At 41.9% G+C, this 24187-nt stretch overlaps 1 protein-coding gene across 2 annotated transcripts in view; it reads left to right on the top strand.

Moving 5' to 3' along the window:
- Nucleotides 1-24187, top strand: part of ASAP2 (ArfGAP with SH3 domain, ankyrin repeat and PH domain 2) — a 774383-nt gene that overhangs the window by 708052 nt on the left and 42144 nt on the right. For both annotated transcript variants that reach the window (XM_053709709.1, XM_053709708.1), the window contains exon 22: nucleotides 12393-12645. In XM_053709709.1, the coding sequence (XP_053565684.1) occupies nucleotides 12393-12645 (253 nt within the window). The remainder of the gene's footprint in view (nucleotides 1-12392; nucleotides 12646-24187) is intronic.

Genomic DNA, 24187 nt, shown 5'->3' with positions numbered 1-24187 from the left:
TGTTCCTGTTAATGTAAGAGAATTTGTTTCTAATTCTATTCGGAAGGCTCTGTCTGTTATTCCTCCTTCTAGTAAACGTAAAATGTCTTCTCATATTTCAGATTAATTTTTAAATGACCGCCATCATTCTGACTTATCTATTTCTGATGAGGATCTATCTGGTTCAGAAGATTCTGCCTCAGATAGTGACACTGATAAATCTTCATATTTGTTTAAGATGGAGTTTATTCGTTCTTTACTTAAAGAAGTGTTGATTGCATTAGATATGGAGGAGTCTAGCCCTCTTGATATTAAAACTAATAAGCGTTTAAATTCAGTTTTTAAACCTCATATAGTTATTCCAGAAGTTTTTTCCAGTTCCTGATGCTATTTCAGAAGTAATTTCTAGGGAATGGAATAGTCTGGGTACTTCATTTACTCCTTCTCCAAGGTTTAAGAAATTGTACCCTTTGCCATCTGATAGATTAGAGTTTTGGGAAAAAATCCCAAGTTGATGGGGCTATCTCTACTCTTGCTAAACGTACTACTATTCCTACGGCAGATAGTACTTCTTTTAAGGATCCTTTAGATAGGAAGCTTGAATCCTTTCTAAGGAAGGCTTATTTATGTTCAGGTAATCTTCTTAGACCTGCTATTTCTGTTGCTGCAGCTTCCACCTTCTGGTTGGAGGCTTTAGCGCAAAAAGTGTCAGACCATAATGCTTATAGCATTGTTAAACTTCAACATGCTAATAACTTTGTTTATGATGCCATTTTTGATATCAATAGAATTGATGTCAGGTATATGTCTTTAGCTATTTTAGCTAGAAGAGCTTTATGGCTTAAGTCTTGGAATGCAGATATGACTTCTAAGTCAACGTTTCTTTCTCTTTCTTTCCAAGGTAATAAATTATTTGGTTCTCAGTTGGATTCAATAATTTCAACTGTTACTGGGGGGAAGGGAGCCTTTTTGCCTCAGGACAAAAAATCTAAAGGTAAATATAGGGCTGCTAATCGTTTTCGTTCCTTTCGTCAGAATAAGGAACAGAAGCCTTACCCTTCCCCTAAAGGAACAGTTTCCGTTTGGAAACCTTCTCCAGTCTGGAATAAATCCAAGCCTTTTAGAAAGTCAAAACCAGCTCCTAAATCCGCATGAAGGTGCGGCCCTCATTCCAGCTCAGCTGCTAGGGGGCAGGTTACGATTTTTCAAAGATGTTTGGATCAATTGGATTCAAAGTCTTTGGATTCAGAACATTGTTTCACAAGGGTACAGAATAGGTTTCAAGGTAAGACCGCCTGTGAGAAGATTTTTTCTCTCACGCATTCCAGTAAACCCAGTAAAGGCTCAGGCGTTTCTGAAATGTGTTTCAGACCTAGAGTCGGCTGGGGTAATTGTGCCAGTTCCAGTTCTGGAACGGGGTCTGGGGTTTTACTCAAATCTGTTCATTGTACCAAAGAAGTAGAATTCCTTCAGACCAGTTCTGGATCTAAAAATATTGAATCGTTATGTAAGGATACCAACATTCTAAATGGTTACTATAAGGACTATTCTGCCTTTTGTTCAGCAAGGGCATTATATGTCTACAATAGACTTACAGGATGCATATCTTCATATTCCAAATCATCCAGATCACTATCAGTTCCTGAGATTCTCTTTTCTAGACAAGCATTAACAGTTTGTTGCTCTTCCGTTTGGCCTAGCAACAGCTCCAAGGATCTTTTCAAAGGTTCTCGGTGCCCTTCTCTCTGTAATCAGAGAACAGGGTATTGCGGTATTTCCTTATTTGGACGATATCTTGGTACTTGCTCAGTCTTTACATTCTGCAGAATCTCATACAAATCAACGTGTGTTGTTTCTTCAAAGACATGGTTGGAGGATCAATCTACCAAAGAGTTCCTTGATTCCTCAGACAAGGGTAACGTTTTTGGGTTTCCAAATAGATTCAGTATCCATGACTTTGTCTCTAACAGAAAAGAGACGTCTGAAATTGGTTTCAGCTTGTCGAAACCTTCAGTCTCAATCATTCCTTTCGGTAGCTTTGTGCATGAAAATTCTAGGTCTCATGACTGCTGCATCGGACACGATCCCTTTTGCTCGTTTTCACATGAGACCTCTCCAGCTTTGTATGCTGAACCAATGGTGCAAGGATTATACAAAGAAATCACAATTAATATCCTTAAATCCCAATGTTCGATCTTGTCTGACTTGGTGGTTGGATCGCCATCGTTTAATTCAAGGGGCCTCTTTTGTTCGTCCAACCTGGACTGTGATCTCAACAGATGCGAGTCTTTCAGGTTGGGGAGCTGTATGGGGATCTCTGACAGCGCAGGGGGTTTGGGAATCTCAGGAGGCGAGATTACCAATCAACATTTTGGAACTCCGTGCGATTTTCAGAGCTCTTCAGTTCTGGCCTCTTCTGAAGAGAGAATCATTTATTTGTTTTCAGACAGACAATGTCACAACCGTGGCGTATGTCAATCATCAAGGTGGGACTCACAGTCCTCAGGCTATGAAAGAAGTGTCTTGGATACTTGTATGGGCGGAATCCAGCTCCTGTCTAATTTCTGCGGTTCACATCCCAGGTATAGACAATTGGGAAGCGGATTATCTCAGTCGCCAGACGTTACATCCGGGCGAATAGTCTCTTCACCCAGAGGTATTTCTTCAGATTATTCAAATCTGGGGACTTCCAGAAATAGATCTGATGGCTTCTCATCTAAACAAGAAACTTCCCAGGTATCTGTCCAGATCCAGGGATCCTCAGGCGGAAGCGGTGGACGCGTTGTCACTTCCTTGGAATTATCAACCTGCTTATATCTTTCCGCCTCTAGTTCTTCTTCCAAGAGTGATTTCCAAAATCCTAATGTATCGTTCGTTTTTACTGCTGGTGGCTCCAGCATGGCCACACAGGTTTTGGTATGCGGATCTCGTTCGGATGGCCAGTTGCCAACCTTGGACACTTCCGTTAAGGCCAAACCTTCTATCTCAAGGCCCATTTTTCCATCAGGATCTCAAATCCTTAAATTTGAAGGTATGGAGATTGAACGCTTAATACTTAGTCATAGAGGTTTCTCTGATTCAGTGATTAATACTATGTTACAGACTCGTAAATCTGTTTCTAGAAAGATTTATTACCGAGTTTGGAAGTCTTACATTTCTTGGTGTTCTTCTCATAAATTCTCTTGGCATTCTTTTAGAATTCCTAGAATTTTACAGTTTCTTCAGGATGGTTTGGAAAACATTTTTGTCTACAAGTTCCTTGAAAGGACAAATCTCTGCTCTTTCTGTTCTTTTTCATAGAAAGATTGCTAATCATCCTGATATTCATTGTTTTGTACAGGCTTTGGTTCGTATTAAGCCTGTCATTAAGTCAATTTCTCCTCCTTGGAGTCTTAATTTGGTTCTGAGGGCTTTACAGGCTCCTCCGTTTGAACCTATGCATTCTCTGGATATTAAATTACTTTCTTGGAATGTTTTGTTCCTTTTGGCCATCTCTTCTGCTAGAGTTATCTGCTCTTTCTTGTGAATCTCCTTTTCTGATTTTTCATCAGGATAAGGCGCGGTTGCGGACTTCATTTAATTTTTTACCTAAAGTTGTGAATTCTAACACATTAGTAGAGAAATTGTTGTCCCTTCTTTGTGTCCTAATCCTAAGAATTCTCTGGAGAGATCTTTACATTCTTTGGATGTAGTAAGAACTTTGAAATATTATGTTGAAGCTACTAAATATTTTAGAAAGACTTCTAGTCTATTTGTTATCTTTTCTGGTTCTAGGAAAAGTCAGAAGGCTTCTGCCATTTCTTTGGCGTCTTGATTAAAGTCTTTGATTCATCATGCTTATGTGGAGTCGGGTAAAACCCTGCCTCAAAGGATTACGGCTCATTCTACTAGGTCAGTTTCTACTTCCTGGGCTTTTAGGAATGAAGCTTCTGTTGATCAGATTTGCAAAGCAGCAACTTGGTCTTCTTTGCATACTTTTACCAAATTCTACCATTTTGATGTTTTTTCTTCTTCTGAAGCAGTTTTTGGTAGATAAGTACTTCAGGCAGCTGTTTCAGTTTGATTCTTCTGCTTATAATTTCAGTTTTTTTCATTATGTGATTAAAACTTTTTGATTTGGGTTGTGGATTATTTTTTCAGCGGAATTGGCTGTCTTTATTTTCTCCCTCCCTCTCTAGTGACTCTTGCGTGGAAGTTCCACATCTTGGGTATCTGCTATCCCATACGTCACTAGTTCATGGACTCTTGCCAATTACATGAAAGAAAACATAATTTATGTAAGAACTTACCTGATAAATTAATTTCTTTCATATTGGCAAGAGTCCATGAGGCCCACCCTTTTTGTGGTGGTTATGATTTTTTTGTATAAAGCACAATTATTCCAATTCCTTGTTTGATGCTTTTGCTCCTTTCTTATCACCCCACTTCTTGGCTATTCGTTAAACTGAATTGTGGGTGTGGTGAGGGGTGTATTTATAGGTATTTTGAGGTTTGGGAAACTTTGCCCCTCCTGGTAGGAATGTATATCCCATACGTCACTAGCTCATGGACTCTTGCCAATATGAAAGAAATGAATTTATCAGGTAAGTTCTTACATAAATTATGTTTTTCTCTCAGTTACGGTATTTGAATGAGAGAAATCTGGCTACTTGCTGTTTTTAGTTAAAACGGATTAAAGAGACTTCCGGTGGGCGGCAATCCAAGATGGCCACAGGCTCCTAAAGCTCCGTCTAGCTTGGAGTCAAAGTGGCTACAGAATTTGCCATCCTCTTCTCCCTTGACAGTGAAGGTGTCCGGGAACTCTTTGGGATCAAGGCATACCACCCCTTGGCCACCGAGAAGGAAAAATAAGCCGTTTGGCACATTGGTGGGAACACTGCCACCATGCTTCCCCAAGCTACCCCTGATTATGGGATAAAAGAAACAAAGATGGAGCTCCCTGACGATACAGATTGCTGCACTGACCTCTCCATCTTGGCGGAATTGAAATCTGTACTCCTGCCTAAGCTTGACCGCTTGCTGTTTTCCTGCCGAGACTTGTGCGCGATTGTTAGAGCACAGAAGCAACCAGACCGGCAAAAAACACCCTCCTGCAACACTGTCTCTCCGGCGACAGAAGCTGAGCCTATGTTGATCTTGACACCAGGGGTACATCATGTCGCCCCTGAACTTTCGCGGGGGAGTGAGATGGCGGTAGTAACGGAGCCCAAGACTTCTATCCACAGTGAGGCCACCTGGCCGAAGAAGATATTAGAGACGGGATCACAGGCATCGTCCCTATCACCCTCGGTCAGATACCTAGATTGTGGACCGAGCCGACTTAGTCACTCTGCTCATAGAGCCCTTGACAACTCTACATGGGGCACTAATAAAACTGACATGGACCGGCCTCTGGCTGCCCACACGACCCGCTCGACTGAAGCACAGCATGGCAGTGGCCACCCCTCACACAAAAGCGCCTCTATCCTGATCTATGGCTATATAACATCTGAAGCGCTAGCTGCCCTATGTTATTATGCATACTTGAGAGACTGCTGGGGGGGACATTCAGGGGTCGATTTGCCCACCGGTGTTGGGTGACTTTGTTTATGGGACTCCGCTCTGATGGGACACTGCCCGGGAATCTACACAATATGGCTCTGGTGTAATAGTGCCACAGTGACAAGCATTGGTTAGTGTCGCATCGGATAGGAAAAAATTATGCACTACAAAACGTGTGTGACTTTTGCTCCTGCATGCACGGAGCCTTTGTGGCCCCCTCCTGCTCATTTTCTGACATAACTATTCTGGATTTGTTTATTTCAGGTTTTAGCCCTGTTGGCTATTATTATTGTTATTTAGATTTAAAAAAAAAAAAAAAATCTTGTTTATTTTGCACATATCATGACGGATTGGTCCTTTCCAACCACCCCTTAACAATTAATCTGCCACTTTACTAATGCCTTGGTAATATTTACTCTGCTGGGTGGGGTAATTGTACTAAAAAGCTCCCAGATCACTGTTATGGTACTTGCATATATACCCTTGGATAATCTCTCAGACAACATAGACATAGTATAGCTTTGTCTGATCTACTGGTACCTGATTGGGTATCATTATTAACCTACTGAGTCTTTGGCACTATTTATTTGTTCACTTGCCCCTACTGTTTCTATGACCATAGCTTAACTTTATTCCTATGAGTACCTCATTTGTCTGAGTTGGAAACGCCTTATGAAACCTTCTTTGCCATAATACTATCTGACCATATAAACTCAGTATTGAATGCCTGCTCCTTGTAAGTTAACTACATGATATTATAATAATGCTGCACATACGGCCAAGAAGATTAAATACTTAACCTTAGGTTTGATTCCAGAGTTTGAACCTCAGGGACAATAGTCTGTATAGTGCCATCCTTATGCTTGCTTAATTGATAGAACTCTATTGCATGTGTACACTACCTGCAAGTTTTGTTTTTTGTCTTTTGTGTGTGATTTTTTTTTCCTGTTTTTATTTTCTTTAATGCACTACAAGATCAATGCTATGCTAATGACTATTTCTACTGACATAGTCATGAATTGTATGACAAATTTTGCTGTTGTCCTGCCACTAACCTATTCAAACCATATCAACAGAAATATTTATTTAACGGTTTGTTTGACACTCTGTACATCTGGGTGCCTGCAGCACTTCTCTTAGTCTTCCATACTGCATATATATTGACAAATCCTACTACAGTCGCTCTTTTATAGGTCCAGCTAAATTTTCCATATTACAATCTTGAAAAACTTGGGCCCTGGGGCAGTGGTATTGGTACACAGAAAAGCACCTTCTCGCTCCCTTTGAGGATGGTAAAACTGTACACTTACACTGCATTTTTATAAGGAAAATCTTCCTATAATCACACTCTTATAGATCTGCTTGAAGTTCTTACGTCACAGCTCGGAGTAAACACAGGCTCAAAAAATGTTATAGTATCCCTTTTTTTCCATCTAAGGCCTTGCTACTAAGGTGCAACATCACTGTACAGGTTGCCATATTGGGATAAATTTCACACTTTCTATACATATTTTCATTTTTATAGGATCAAGTTCATAACAATAGTCTTATTTAGAGAATGCAGAGTAGTAGGGATAATCTCTATAATGTAGTCTTAGTTGTGTTTAGTTTAACTTTTATTTTTATTTTATTTTATTTGATTAAGTTAGTTTGTTGAATAAAAACAAAATCCCAACATTGTGGTACATATTCACCAGGGCTGATATGTCTCGGATCCTTTAAAACCAAGATTTGTTACTAAATACTGCATCATCAAGTATCTGTGGCGCATGTTAATTCATCTCATTGTCATGCTAATTTTCCTTCTCGCAACTCATCTTATGTATTATATGTATGATTTGGATTACATGATGTGTATTCTTGTACCCCTTTGTTGGACATAAATAAAATTTAAAAAAAACGGATTAAAGATAGTTTAACTTTATTTACAAGAGCTCTGTTTTGGTTGCGGTTTTCATTATCGCCGGTAATCCAACAAGGTTGACAACTCAGCAGAACTTAGGCTGAGGTGTAGAAGCTATTTGAAGTGTGTTGAATCTTTATTTTGCTGTAAAAAATAAAGAAATTACGTTTTTTCAGTTCAAAAATAAAACAGATACTTTTTTTGCAGTTCATCAAAAATAAAGCAACAGAGACAGTAACGTTTTTTTCTATATAAAATTTTAGTAAAATTGTATATGTTTTTATTTTATTTCTTTTAAGAGGGATCAAGACTCTGTTATAGATTACAGATATCCTTTTTGTTTAAATGATTATATAGTCCGCCAGTCCTTTTCTGTTCCTCATGTGTTGAGAGAACACAAAATTTTAGCTTTTTGAGCCAATATTGGTTAGGAGTTTTTTGACAATGTTCAAAATATGCCGCAGTTTTTCTCCTTAGGTGTCCCAATATTTTTTATTAATAATATAGTGCCATGCTTTTCCTCCCAATTCCATTGCTACAGGGAAAGCGCAAGAGGAAATGTAAAAAAATCAGTCTGTATGGTTTCTGTCTCGACTGTATCTATTCCGAACTTTCCCTCTCATAAGTTTAAAGAAGAGGATATATTGGTATCACCTGAGAAAAGATCTCAGATTCAGACAGTGTAATTCCTTCCTCTGATACTGAAGTTGTATCCTTCAGATTTAAGCTAGAGCACCTCCGTTTACTTCTTAAGGAGGTTTTAGCTACCCTGGACAACTCCGATACTACTGTCATAGTCAATCCTAAACAAGTATTTTGACGTGCCCTCCATGGTGGAAGTATTTCCTGTACCAGATAGGGCTACATAGATTATTACTAAGGAATGGGAAGAGACCCTTTTTCTCCATCCCCTATATTTAAAAGATGTTTCCTAGCAGACTCTATCAAGGAGTCTTGGCAGACGGTACCCATGGTGGAAGGGGCAATTTCCTTGCTAGCCAAGAAAACTACTATTCCCATAGAGGATAGTTGTTCCTTTAAGGGCTCTATTGATAAGAAGTTAGAGGGGTTACTCAGGGTTTACAATAGTTTCCTGCGATTTGTATTGCTGCTGTCACTAGTGTGTCAGCATACTGTTTTGATGCGCTTTCTGATTCTATTCGTACAGACACTCCCCTCAAAGAAAACCAGGATAGGATAAAGGCCTTTATGTTGGCCAACTCCTTTATTACAGATGATTCCCTTTAGGTTATTAAGCCGGGTGCTAAGATTTCAGGCTTTGCCATATTTGCGAGGTTGGAGTAATTTTCGTTCCTTTCGGAATTTCCAGGGTAATCCTTCTACTCCCTCCTCCAAGTAGGAGCAGTTCAAGCCTTCCTGGAGACCCAATCAGTCTTGAATCTAGGGAAAGCAATCTAAGAAGCCTGCTGTTGGGTCAAAGACAGTATGAGGGGCCTGCCCCCGATCCGGGACCCGATCTTGGGGGGGCAGGTTTTTCCTCCTTCGCTCAGGCTTGGGTTCGAGATATTCAAGATCCCTGGGTGGTGGACATTGTGTCCCAGGGATACAAACTATAATTCAAGACCTTTCCTCCCAGGGGCAGGTTTCTGCTTTCAAGATTATCTGTAGACCAGACAAAAAGAGAGGCGTTCTTACACTGTGTACGGGACCTCTCCCACTTGGGAGTGATTGTTCCTGTTCCAATGCAGGAACGAGATCTGGGATTCTTTTCCAATCTGTTTGTGGTTCCCAAGAAGGAGGGACCCTTCAGACCAATTTCAAGTTTCTCAGAGTGCCGTCCTTCAAGATGGAAGCTATTCGTTCCATTCTTCCTCTAGTCCAAGAGGGTCAATTTATAACCATGGTGGAACGCATACCTGCATGTTCCCATCCACAGGGACCATAACAAGTTTCTAAGGTTTGCATTTTTAAACAAACACTTCCAGTTTGTGGATCTTCCATTCGTTCTTGCCACAGCTCCCAGAATTTTCTTAAAGGTTCTGGGATCCCGACTGGTGGTGCTCCGATTGCGGGGCATTGCAGTGTCACCTTATCTGGACGACATTCTGGTTCAGGCGCCTTACTTTCAACAAGCAAGATCACACACGGAAATGTTGTTATCTTTCCTGCGGTCTCACGGATGGAAGGTGAATTTGGAAAAAGAGTTCCTTAGTTCCAACTACAAGGGTAGTTTTCTTGGGATCCATAATAGACTCCTCATCAATGAAAATTTTTCTGACAGAAGTCAGTAAGTCAAGATTTTCAATTCTTGCGTAGCACTTCAGTTCTCTCATTGGCCATCAGTGGCTCAGTGCATGTAGGTAATTGGGCTGATGGTAGCGGCAATGGACATCATCCCGTTTGTTCGTTTCCACCTCAGACTTCTGCAGTTAAGCATGCTCAGGCAGTGGAACGGAGATTATGCAGACCTGTCTCCGCGATTACAGTTGGAGTAGGAGACGAGGGATTGTCTACTTTGGTGGTTGACTCGGGATCATCTCTCCCAGGGAACCTGCTTTTGCAGATCTTCCTGGGTGATTGTGGCAACAGATGCCAGCCTTCTTGGATAGGGAGCAGTTTGGGGCTCTCTAAAGGCTCAGGGAACATGGACTCGGTCGAAGTCTGTTCTACCCATAAACATTCTGGAATTGAGAGCAATCTTCAATGCTCTCCTGGCCTGGCCTCAGTTAGCTTCGGCTCGGTTCATCAGGTTCCAGTTGGACAATATATCCTCAGTGGTTTACAACAACCGTCAGGGAGGAGCTCGGAGTTCCTTGGCCATGACAGAGGTAGCCAAGATCATTCAGTGGGCGGAGACCCACAATTGCTGTCTGTCGGCGATCCACATTCCAGGAGTTGACATCTGGGAGGCGGCCTTCCTAAGCAGGCAGACCTTTCACCCGGGGGAGTGGGAACTCCATCCGGAAGGGTTTTCCAGCCTGATTCTCAAATGGGGTGAGTTGGAATTGGATCTCATGGCTTCTCGGCAGAATGCCAAGCTTCCGAGGTACGGGTCAAAGTCAAGGAACCCTCAGACTGTACTGATAGACGCTCTGGCGGTACCTTGGAATTTCAGTCTTGCATACCTATTTCCTCAGTTTGCTCTTCTACCTCGAGTCAATGCTCGAATCAAGCAGGAGAGGGCTTCGGTGATCCTCATTTCACCGGGGTGGCCTCACATGAGTTTGTATGTAGACCTGGTGGACATGTCATCTCTTCCACCTTGGAGACTTCCTTTGAGGAAGGACCTTCTACTTCAAGGACCCTTCTTTCGTCCAAATCTAGTTTCTCTGAAACTGACTGCTTGAAGATTAAACGCTTAATCTTATCCAAGCGTGTATTTTCGGAATCGGTCATTGAGACCACGATTCAGGCTCGTAAACCTGTGACTAGGAAGATTTGGCTTAAATGTCTATACTAGTGTGAATCCAAGGGCTACTCTTTGAGTAGCGTTCGGATTCCTAGAATTCTGTCCTTTCTCCAAGAAGGTTTGGAGAAGGGATTATCGTCAAGTTCCCTAAAGGGTCAAATATCTGCCTTGTCTATTTTGTTGCATAAAAGTCTGGCGGATGTCCAAGACGCACAATCGTTTTGTCAGGTCCTGGTCAGGATCAGGTCTGTATTCAATCCAGTTACTCCTCCTTGGAGTCTTAATTTAGTTCTTAAAGTTCTTCAAGGGGCTCCGTTTGTGCCGATGCATTCCTTAGATATTAAGTTGTTATCTTATAAAGTTTTGTTTCTTGTTGCTATTTCATCTGCTCATAGAGTTTCAGAGCTCTCGGCATTACAGTATGAGTCTCCTTACCTTATTTTTTATCGGATAAGGTGGTTTTACATACTAAATTAGGGTTTCTCCCTAAAGTAGTTTCAGACCGGAACATTAATCAGGAGATTGTTGTTTCTTCCTTGTGTCCTAATCCTTCTTCTCAGGAGGAACGGCTTCTTCACAATCTGGACGTGGTACGTGTACTAAAATTATATTTACAGGCGACTAAGGATTTTCGTCAGTCTTCTGTTTTAATGTAAGGGACAGAAAGCTACGGCTACTTCTCTTTCTTTGTGGCTGAAGAGTATCATTTGCTTTGCCTATGAAACTGCTGGACAGCAGCCTCCCGAGGGAGTAACGGCTCTTTCTACGAGGGTTGTTTCCTCTTCCTGGGCATTCAAGATGAAACCTTTATGGAACAGATTTGCAAGGCTGCAACCTGGTCCTCTCTTCACACTTTTTCAAACTTCTATAAATTTGACTCTTTTGCCTTGGCTGAGGCCGCTTTTGGGAGAAAGGTTTTTCAAGCAGTGGTGCCTTCCATTTAGGTTTCCTGTCTTGTCTCTCCCTTATCTGTGTACTCTAGCTTGGGTATTGATTCCCAACAGTAATTAATGATCATCCGTGGACTCATCGTGTCATTAGAAAGAAGACAAAATTTATGCTTACCTGATAAATTTCTTTCTTTCTTGACACGATGAGTCCACGGCCCGCCCTGTTATGTAGACAGGTTGTTAGTATGTTATAAACTTCAAACACCTCTGCACCTTGTTACTTCCTTTCTCTCCTTTACTTCGGTCAAATGACTGGGGTGGGAGGGAAGGGAGGTAATATTTAACAGCTTTGCTGTGGTGCTCTTTGCCGCCTCCTGCTGGGTAGGAGTGATATTCCCAACAGTAATTAATGATGATCCATGGACTCATCGTGTCAAGAAAGAAAGAAATTTATCAGGTAAGCATACATTTATTTATTTTTTAATAACATGTTTGTATCAATTATGATCTTCAAGTTTATCAGCAATGGATTCTACAATTAAGCAAGCAACTGAGTTTAAGGATTACTGTTGCTCTTTTTTATTATTACATAAGGGTTTGTGTTTCACGGCTATTTAATACACAGTTGCACAGCAGTTGTTATGTTGCCTTGTGATTTGTATAACTTTCCTCCTTACCCAAATGATTGTTTCTTCTTTGTCTAACACAGCAGCCCAGCCCTAACCGGAGGGAAGACAGACCTGTCAGTTTTTACCATTTAGGACAAAACCAGATGCAGCCCAGTGTTGCATGCTTAGCCAGAGATGCAGCTAATATTGCTAAAGACAAACAGAGAAACTTCCTGCCAAGTCTGCTGCAGAATGAAACCTACGGAGCAGTTCTCAGTAACAGCAATACCTCTGGGAATACTGCAGTTCCTGTTACAAGTGCCCCTCCATTACCTCCAAGGAACATTGTCAAAGGTAATAATGCATAGCAACCAATTAGCTGCTCCATAACACTGTCTAATTACTTTCCCTTCTACTGCACTGGTTACCGTTTTTTGTGTGAACCTAAGCTAATTAAATAAAACAAACTAAGAGGGTGCACGTGTAATAAAAATATGACTGAATCCCATGATAGATAGATAGATAGATAGATAGATAGATAGATAGATAGATAGATAGATAGATAGATAGATAGGGATAGATAGACAGACAGAGATAGAAAGATAATAGATAGAGAGAGAGAGGGGGGGTGTTTAAATCGTTTTGGTTTGTGGAATGTTTCATGCTGTAATATGCAAGTAAAATATTGTCATACAAAACCAGTGAAAGGTGAATTGTGTTCTGCCATAGAAAGCACTCTCATACAACACACACCACACACACACTCTCATACAACACACACACCACACACTCTCATACAACACACACACCACACACTCTCATACAACGCACACACCATACACTCTCATACAACACACACACTCATACAACACACACACTACACACACTCTTATACAACTCACACACCACACACAGTCTCCACACACACTCTCATACAACACACACAACACACACACCACACACACTCTCATAAAACACACACACCACACACTCTTCACACACACTGTCATATAACACACACACCACACACACACTCATACAACGCACACACTCTTACAACACACACCACACACACTCTCCACACACAGTCTCATACAACACACACAGACCACACACACTCATACAACACATACACCACACACACTCTCATACAACACACCACACACACTTTCATACAACACACCACATACACACTCTCATACAACACACCACATACACTCTCATACAACACACCACACACACTCTCATACAACACACCACACACACTCTCATACAACACACCACACACACACTCTCATACAACACACCACACACACACTCTCATACAACACACCACACACTCTCATACAACACACCACCCACTCTCATACAACACACCACAAACACTCTCATACAACACACACACCACACACACTCTCATGCAACACACACACCACACACACTCTTATACAATACACCACACACACTCTCATACAACACACCACACACTCACTCTCATACAACACACCACACACTCTCATACAACACACCACACACACTCTCATACAACACACCACACACACTCATACAACACACACCACACACACTCTCATACAACACACACACCACACACACTCTCATACAACACACACACCACACACTCTCATACAACACACACACCACACACACTCTCATACAACACACACACCACACACACTCTCATACAACACACACACCACACACACTCTCATACAACACACCACACACACTCTCCTACCACACACACTCTTATACAACACACCAAACAGACTATCATACAGCACACCACACACACTCTCCTACCACACACACTCTCATACAACACACCACACACACTCTCTTATACAACACACCACACACACTCTCATACAACACACCACACACACTCTAATACAACACACCACACAAGTCACAACCCAGTAAACATGGTGTTACGACCCAGTAATGGGTCCAGACCCGTGGTTTGAAGAACCCTGCTCTATATTATATCAATTAGAATAAATAAAGCAGGACTGATACAGGTTTCTCTTGTAAGGTGTATCCAGTCCACGGATCATCCATTACTTGTGGGATATTCTCCTTCCCAACAGGAAGTTGCAAGAGGATCACCCACAGCAGAGCTGCTATATAGCTCCTCCCCTAACTGCCATATCCAGTCATGCTCTTGCAACTCTCAACAAGCATGCAGGTAGTAAGAGGAAAGTGGTGAAATGTAGCTGTTATCTTGCTTCAATCAAAAGTTTGTTATTTTTAAATGGTACCAGAGTTGTACTATTTTGTCCCAGGCAGAAAAATAGAAGACTCTGCTTGTGATTTCTATGATCTTAGCAGGTTGTAACTAAGATCCATTGCTGTTCTCACACATGACTGAAGAGAGAGGTAACTTCAGCGGGGGAATGGCGTGCAGGTTATCCTGCTATGAGGTATGTGCAGTTGAGATTTTTTCTAGAAGATGTGAATGCTAGAAAATGCTGCTGATGCCAAATTTGTGTAAGGTAAGCCTGAATACAGTGATTTAATAGCGACTGGTATCATGCTTACTTTCTGAGGTAATACTCTTTTATATTTACAATATAAAATGTTTGCTGGCATGTTTAAACGTTTTTATATATACTTTGGTGATAAAACTTTATTGGGGCCTAGTTTTTTCCACATGGCTGGCTTAAATTTGCCTAGAAACAGTTTCCTGAGGCTTTCCACTGTGTTACTATGAGTGGGAAGGGCCTAATTTAGCGCTTTTTTGCGCAGTAACTTTTACAGACTGAGACATCCAGCTTCCTCCAGGAGTCCCCTGAATGCTATAGGTCATCTCTAAAGGGCTCTTAGGCTTTCCAAAATCATTTGTTGGGGAAGGTAGGCCCACAGCAAGGCTGTGGCAGTTGGTGTGACTGTTAAAAAACGTTTATATAGTTTTTTTGATCTGTTTTTTTAAGGGGTTAATCATCCATTTGCAAGTGGGTGCAATGCTCTGTTAGCTTATTATACAAACTGTAAAAACTTTGATTTACTGCATTTTTTCACTGTTTTTCAAATTCTGACAAAATTTGTTTCTCTTAAAGGCACAGTACCGTTTCTTATATTTGCTTGTTAACTTGATTTAAAGTGTTTTCCAAGCTTGCTAGTCTCATTGCTAGTCTGTACAAACATGTCTGACATAGAGGAAACTCCTTGTTCATTATGTTTAAAAGCCATGGTGGAACCCCCTCTTAGAATATGTACCAAATGTACTGATTTCACTTTAAGCAATAAAGATCATATTCTGTCTTTAAAAAATTTATCACCAGAGGAATCTGACGAGGGGGAAGTTATGCTGACTAACTCTCCCCACGTGTCAGATCCTTTGACTCCCGCTCAAGGTACTCGTGCTCAAATGGCGCCAAGTACATCTAGGGCGCCCATAGCGTTTACTTTACAAGACATGGCGGCAGTCATGGATAATACACTGTCAGCGGTATTAGCCAGACTACTTGAATTTAGAGGAAAGCGAGATAGCTCTGGAGTTAGACGAAATACAGAGCATACTGACGCTTTAAGAGCTATGTCTGATACTGCCTCACAATATGCAGAAGCTGAAGAAGGAGAGCTTCTTTCTGTGGGTGATGTTTCTGACTCAGGGAAGATGATGCAACCTGATTCTGATATTTCTACATTTAAATTTAAGCTTGAACACCTCCGCATGTTACTCAGGGAGGTTTTAGCTGCTCTGAATGACTGTGATACAATTGCAGTGCCAGAGAAATTGTGTAGGCTGGATAAATACTATGCAGTGCCGGTGTGCACTGATGTTTTTCCAATACCTAAAAGGTTTACAGAAATTATTACTAAGGAATGGGATAGACCAGGTGTGCCGTTCTCTCCCCCTCCTATTTTTAGAAAAATGTTTCCAATAGACGCCACCATACGGGACTTATGGCAGACAGTTCCTAAAGTGGAGGGAGCAGTTTCTACTCTAGCAAAGCGTACTACTATCCCTGTCGAGGACAGTTGTGCTTTCTTAGATCCAATGGATAAAAAGTTAGAGGGTTACCTTAAGAAAATGTTTATTCAACAAGGTTTTATCCTACAGCCCCTTGCATGCATTGCTCCTGTCACTGCTGCTGCGGCGTTCTGGTTTGAGTCTTTGGAAGAGTCTTTACAGGTAGCGACTCCATTGGATGACATACTTGACAAGCTTAGAGCACTTAAGCTAGCCAATTCTTTTATTTCTGATGCCATTGTTCATTTGACTAAACTAACGGCTAAAAATTCTGGTTTTGCTATCCAGGCGCGCATAGCGCTATGGCTTAAATCATGGTCAGCTGACGTTACTTCAAAGTCTAAGCTGCTTAACATTCCCTTCAAGGGGCAGACCCTATTCGGGCCTTGTTTGAAGGAGATTATTGCTGATATCACTGGAGGAAAAGGTCATGCCCTTCCTCAGGATAGGTCCAAATCAAGGGCCAAACAGTCTAATTTTCGTGCCTTTCGAAACTTCAAGGCAAGTGCGGCATCAACTTCCTCTAATGCAAAACAAGAGGGAACTTTTGCTCAGTCCAAGACGGTCTGGAGACCTAACCAGGCCTGGAACAAAGGTAAGCAGGCCAAAAAGCCTGCTGCTGTGTCTAAGACAGCATGAAGGAACGGCCCCCTATCCGGTAACGGATCTAGTAGGGGGCAGACTTTCGCTCTTCGCCCAGGCGTGGGCAAGAGATGTCCAGGATCCCTGGGTGTTGGAAATTATATCCCAGGGATATCTTCTGGACTTCAAGGCTTCCCCCCCAAAAGGGAGATTTCACCTTTCACAATTATCTGCAAACCAGATAAAGAGAGAGGCATTCTTACACTGTGTACAAGACCTCTTAGTTATGGGAGTGATCCATCCAGTTCCAAAGGAGGAACAGGGACAGGGATTTTACTCAAACCTGTTTGTGGTTCCCAAAAAAGAGGGAACCTTCAGACCAATTTTGGATCTAAAGATCTTAAACAAATTCCTCAGAGTTCCATCATTCAAGATGGAGACTATTTGTACCATCCTACCTATGATCCAGGAGGGTCAATACATGACTACAGTTGATTTAAAGGATGCTTATCTTCACATTCCGATACACAAAGATCATCATCGGTTTCTCAGGTTTGCCTTCCTAGACAGGCATTTCCAGTTTGTAACTCTTCCCTTTGGGTTAGCTACAGCCCCAATAATTTTTACGAAGGTTCTGGGGTCGCTTCTGGCGGTCCTAAGGCCGCGGGGCATAGCAGTGGCCCCTTATTTAGACGACATCCTGATTCAGGCGTCAAACTTCCAAATTGCAAAGTCTCATACGGACATAGTGTTGGCATTTCTGAGGTCGCATGGGTGGAAGGTGAATGAGGAAAAGAGTTCTCTATCCCCCTCACAAGAGTTTCCTTCCTAGGGACTCTGATAGATTCTGTAGAAATGAAAATTTACCTGACGGAGTCCAGGTTATCAAAACTTCTAAATTCCTGCTGTATTCCTCGCCCTTCGGTGGCTCAGTGCATGGAAGTAATCGGCTTAATGGTAGCGGCAATGGACATAGTGCCGTTTGCACGCCTACATCTCGGACCGCTGCAACTCTGCATGCTCAGTCAGTGGAATGGGGATTACACAGATTTGTCCCCTCTACTAAATCTGGATCAAGAGACCAGGGATTCTCTTCTCTGTTGGCTATCTCGGGTCCATCTGTCCAAAGGTATGACCTTTTGCAGGCCAGATTGGACAATTGTAAAGACAGATGCCAGCCTTCTAGGTTGGGGTGCAGTCTGGAACTCCCTGAAGGCTCAGGGATCGTGGACTCAGGAGTCACTCCTTCCAATAAACATTCTGGAACTAAGAGCGATATTCAATGCTCTTCAGGCTTGGCCTCAGCTAGCGACAATGAGGTTCATCAGATTTCAGTCGGACAACATCACGACTGTGGCTTACATCAACCATCAAGGGGGAACAAGGAGTTCCCTAGCGATGTTAGAAGTCTCAAAGATAATTAGCTGGGCGGAGATTCACTCTTGCCACCTATCAGCTATCCATATCCCAGGTGTAGAGAACTGGGAGGCGGATTTTCTAAGTCGTCAGACTTTTCATCCGGGGGAGTGGGAACTCCATCCGGAGGTGTTTGCACAATTGGTTCATCGTTGGGGCAAACCAGAACTGGATCTCATGGCGTCTCGCCAGAACGCCAAGCTTCCTTGTTACGGATCCAGGTCCAGGGACCCCAAGGCAATGCTGATAGATGCTCTAGCAGCGCCTTGGTCCTTCATCCTGGCTTATGTGTTTCCACCGTTTCCTCTGCTCCCTCGTCTGATTGCCAAAAGCAAGCAGGAGAGAGCATTGGTGATCTTGATAGCGCCTGCGTGGCCACACAGGACTTGGTATGCAGATCTGGTGGACATGTCATCCTTTCCACCATGGACTCTGCCGCTGAGACAGGACCTTCTACTTCAAGGTCCTTTCAACCATCCAAATCTAATTTCTCTGAGGCTGACTGCCTGGAGATTGAACGCTTGATTTTATCAAAGCGTGGTTTCTCCGAGTCAGTCATTGATACCTTAATTTAGGCACGAAAGCCTGTCACCAGGAAAACCCTATCATAAGATATGGCGTAAATATCTTTATTGGTGTGAATCCAAGGACTACTCATGGAGTAAGGTCAGGATTCCCAGGATATTATCTTTTCTCCAAGAAGGATTGGAGAAAGGATTGTCAGCTAGTTCCTTAAAGGGACAGATTTCTGCACTATCTATTCTTTTGCACAAGCGTCTGGCGGATGTCCCAGACGTTCAGGCATTTTGTCAGGCTTTAGTTAGAATCAAGCCTGTGTTTAAAACTGTTGCTCCACCTTGGAGCTTAAATTTGGTTCTGCCTTACAATGTAATTCTCCTTATCTGATCTTCCATGCAGATAAGGTAGTTCTGCGTACCAAACCTGGGTTTTTACCTAAGGTGGTATCTAATAAGAATATCAATCAAGAGATTGTTGTTCCGTCTTTGTGTCCTAATCCTTCTTCGAAGAAGGAACGTCTATTACACAGTCTGGACGTGGTTCGTGCTTTAAAGTTTTACTTACAAGCTTCTAAAGATTTTCTTCAAACATCTGCTTTGTTTGTTGTCTACTCTGGACAGAGGAGAGGTCAAAAGGCTTCGGCAACCTCTCTTTCTTTTTGGCTAAGAAGCATAATCCGCTTAGCCTATGAGACTGCTGGCCAGCAGCCTCCAGAAAGGATTACAGCTCATTCTACTAGAGCTGTGGCTTCCACATGGGCCTTTAAAAATGAGGCTTCTGTTGAACAGATTTGCAAGGCGGCGACTTGGTCTTCGCTTCATACTTTTTCAAAATTCTACAAATTTGATACTTTTGCTTCTTCGGAGGCTATTTTTGGGAGAAAGGTTTTACAGGCAGTGGTACCTTCCGTTTAAGTACCTGCCTTGTCCCTCCCTTCATCCGTGTACTTTAGCTTTGGTATTGGTATCCCAAAAGTAATGGATGATCCGTGGACTGGATACACCTTACAAGAGAAAACATAATTTATGCTTACCTGATAAATTTATTTCTCTAGTGGTGTATCCAGTCCACGGCCCGCCCTGTCATTTTAAGGCAGGTATTTTTTAATTTTAAACTACAGTCACCACTGCACCCTATGGTTTCTCCTTTCTCTGCTTGTTTTCGGTCGAATTACTGGATATGGCAGTTAGGGGAGGAGATATATAGCAGCTCTGCTGTGGGTGATCCTCTTGCAACTTCCTGTTGGGAAGGAGAATATCCCACAAGTAATGGATGATCCGTGGACTGGATACACCACAAGAGAAATAAATTTATCAGGTAAGCATAAATTATGTTTTTACTTGCACCAAAACTCAACAAACAAACCTTAATTTGGAGGCTTAGAAAATAACTCCAATAAAATGGCATCCTTTGCTTGTATGCACCAAAGTAACCACTGCCTCCAGCATTTCAACTGCCCTACAAATGTGATCCTCTCTGGGTTTTTTTTTTTGGTTTTTTTTTTTTAAAAGTCAGCACACACAGAGACATCACAGTATTCTCCACAGAAGAATTTAGCAGACAGGTGGTCTTATGAAGTAGCTGGGTGGGGCAGTATTATACTTTGCATTGGATAGCTTAAACAGCATTTGTTGTTTATAAATGCTGTTTTAGCTATCCAAAGGATACAGGAATTGCATAATTTAACATAAATTGATTTTATTGTAATATATGCAACAAATATGGGGAAAAAATGATATTCGGGGGGTGGAGCTAACCGCCGAAGGAACTGGACGCACATTACAGTAGCTCCCGGCTTAAAGAGTGATTTTGGGGGTTCTTTTCGACCTGGTATCATAAAGTCAGTGGGAGACTCACTCGAAACTACTATCTATGAACCTGCCATAGATATTTGTGGAGCACCTGGAAACACTCACACCCCACTGCCAAGGCAGCTTGCTGCGGCCTAGCTACGAAGAGGTTGGATCATGGTAGATCCCTGCATGGCTATTTTAGCCCTTTTTGAGGAACACCACAATAAACTGATACACAGGCTAGACCGGCTTATTCTAATTGCCAGTCACCGGGATGCAGAAGAGGATGGCACTGAGACCCACGAGCCTGCGGCAGTGACACCCGACATGCATATGGGTTCTACTCAGGAGACTTCACTTGACACATACTTCAGGCCAGAGAGCTGTGACTGGAGCCCGTGCATTGAATGCAACCTGTGCATCCCCGCAGGAGGAGACAGTTGGAAGCAGAGTCGTAGCTGAGGTCCCTGAGCGGAGTGGAGAAAAGCCCGCGATTATACCTACACAGATGGTTGCGACTCCGGAGGCAAGTTATTTTACCGGATGGACTTTTTTCTCCCACTGCCTGGATTTACAGTGCTATCGCTCTGATGAAATTCTGTCTTTACTATCATTATGGCGTCATGCCCCTCAGGGCCTCCGGACTGGCATCGGATAGGTGAGGGATAGTGGCTTTGAAGGTGGGCTGGTGTCTGTGGGATCAGCTGTGGATGGGACACTCTCTCTATGAACATACTGTTATGTTCCCAAATAATAATTTTTGAAGATACCTGTTGCGGCTCGCTATGAAGGCCTTGGGGCCTGATATATGAACTTGCACTTTGAACCTGTTCATTTGCTTAGGACACGCTTGTAAGCTCCATAATTTTATTGTTCAATGTTACCATGTTTCCCATTTTTGTGTGCCTAGCTTTCAATAGGTGCTGTATCTTATTATTGGGACCTTTATACTATGATGTTTCTGCTAACATGTGTATTTTCCCTAACTACTCTTACTGTTATGCTGCAGGTTATTTACAGTTTTGTTAAGGTGGATGAGAATTTTTATGCAGGGATTGGTTTGATTAACTATCATGCAGATTGGCCAGGGCCTTCGTTGGGTGTGATTCAGAGAGATCCATAAATTTAAGGTGTCCCCTTATAGCGGATCTCCTTAGCCACTAGAAAAATATATGCCCTAAACAGTGTGAGATGGCTCCCCATGTAAGGGTGCTCCAAACGTGAGGATACGCCTGTCCCAGGCGGTGGTTACTGCGCTATTGTATAAAGTCCAGTGCTCAGTCTTTTTGCTTAACTGTATCTTTGCCAAAAATAATGAACCTTTATAGCAGTATAATAATATTAGTGGGCGTGCAGTATGCATAACTGACTCTCCTTAATGTGGATACTGTATGAAGTTTTAGAGATAACAGAAGTAAACACTTAAATGCCTATATATTGTGCTATGCTACTACTTGTTCTTGTCTTTTACTATGCACCCATTGTAGATAGCTATTCACTCCTTATATATAGACCGCTGCTCACCCTTACTCCTCTGGCCCAGCATCCACGCCTTTTGACTAAAGTGCTAAGTGGGTTTTGAAGAAATGTATTAATGGCAGGGGAGAACGCCTTGGTGACACACCATTACTTAGAATAAGATATGCACTCTTTTGTATACGATTTTGGAGCAGTTTTTAAGAAGCCATTCTCATGAATATTTATGCTCATATGGATCTCACTGGACTAAATGTATTTATGTCTATTTTTACCTATAGCCTTCTATAACTATGATGATAGTGCCCATGGCGCAGGCCAGAAGTTAGTGAGCGCAATACCGCTAGTTGTCACCCACTACTCCGCCCCCCCCCCCTCTATGCGGTAGGGGACGAGTAACTTTCCCTCCGCATTTATACTCCCACCCCTTCATTGTATGGTAAGGGATCACTGTCTTACCCTCCATACTCACTATATGACAGAGTTAAGTAGTCTCTGTCCTGTTCGTAGAGCCTCTGTTATGGTTTGTTCCTGCATGTATGTATGAATGGCTTTCCGGATCTCACTATTGGAAGATGTTTTATGATTATTACTATGTACTTCAAAAACTGAAAACTGTTTATCTCCGCAACTTTTTGTATTGATGTTAACCTAGGTCTGTACTTGTTGTATATGATTGATTTGCTGGTAGGATGCTTTATAGTTAAAGGGGTCGGGGTAACTAGCCTAAATATTTCCTATGTTCTTTGCAGATTGTGACCCCGATGAGATGTATAACAATGAAAAGTGGCATTGAATATTTTAACTAGTATTTAGATGCATATGGTTCCCTATGGGGGAAATATTTGCTCCTGCCCCAGTACCACACGATTGAACTTGCCTATGAATGACCGTATCCTTTTACCTATCAATACCTAGCCATATTGAGATAACAGTTTAAGCAGCCCTACTTCTCAGATATAATACCTAATATGTGCATCTCCAATGTTGTTATGTTTCAGTTTGCCTTCTCCTTCAGTTTTATTTCTAGTTTTCCGGACCCTTTCGTGGTCCTAGCAGTCATATGAAGGAGCGAGTAGGTATAGGCCTTGAAAGGGCCTATATCATTTAACAGCCCCCTGATTAGTGAAGTAAATCTATCGGGGTCCAAAAGTGGCCTCAGGTGTTTCTGGGGAAAAAAGAGGGCGCTTGTTGGTTTGCTCCTCAATTCCTATTCATTTGCACTTTGTTTCGCCTTGGACATACTACTCAATCGTTATGTAAAGGGATTTCCCCTGTCTACATTTTTGTGTATTTCATATGTCCATGATAACTGTTTGTATAATCACTATTTGTCATAAGTTTGCTGGAGCAAGCGGTTTGCTGTCTTTGTATATGCTAGTCCCTCAATAAAAATATTTTGAAGAAAAAAAAAAAAATGATATTCGCTAATTTTTGCTTAAAGGGACATGAACCCCAAAAATTTATTTTGTGATTCAGATAGAGTATACATTTTCAAACAACTTTCAAATTAATTTCTATTATTGTTATTGCTTCATTCTTTTGGTAACCGTTATTGAAGGAGCAGCAATGCACTACTGGGCACTAGCTGAACACATCTGGTAAGCCAATGATAAGAGGCATATATGTGCAACCTCCAATCAGCAGCCAGCTTCTAGCTCCTGAGCCTACCTATGTATGCTTTTCAACAAGGGATACCAACAGAACAAAGCAAATTAGATAATCAAAGTTACATAACTATACCAAAAGGCCCTTATTTATATGAAGATAAGCCCTTCTTACTATAGCAATGTATGTGTGTGTTCAGAGCGCCTCAAAGTGGGCTTGGTGATTGAGAGAGAATACAGTGAATAAGGTGTGGTTATCTAAAAGCTCAGGCAAATAAGAAATATTTACGGCCCTAAGTGATCGCAGTAGGATATAATTGTATAAGGGTGAGGGAGTATAAGCACCCTGGGATGTAGGTGACTCCGGGGTAGGGGAACTGGTGGTGATACCTAAAGGTTAGTGGCTGGTGGTGGTCCCTTTAAGAAAGATTGTGAATTTTTTCCATCGGATAAATGAATAAAAAATATATAAAAAATGTGCTCCTGATTGTCACAAATAAAAAATGCAA

Source organism: Bombina bombina, chromosome 4 (assembly GCF_027579735.1).
Source record: "Bombina bombina isolate aBomBom1 chromosome 4, aBomBom1.pri, whole genome shotgun sequence".
Taxonomy (NCBI): Eukaryota; Metazoa; Chordata; class Amphibia; order Anura; family Bombinatoridae; genus Bombina; species Bombina bombina.
This window is presented reverse-complemented; position numbering and strand designations above follow the sequence as displayed.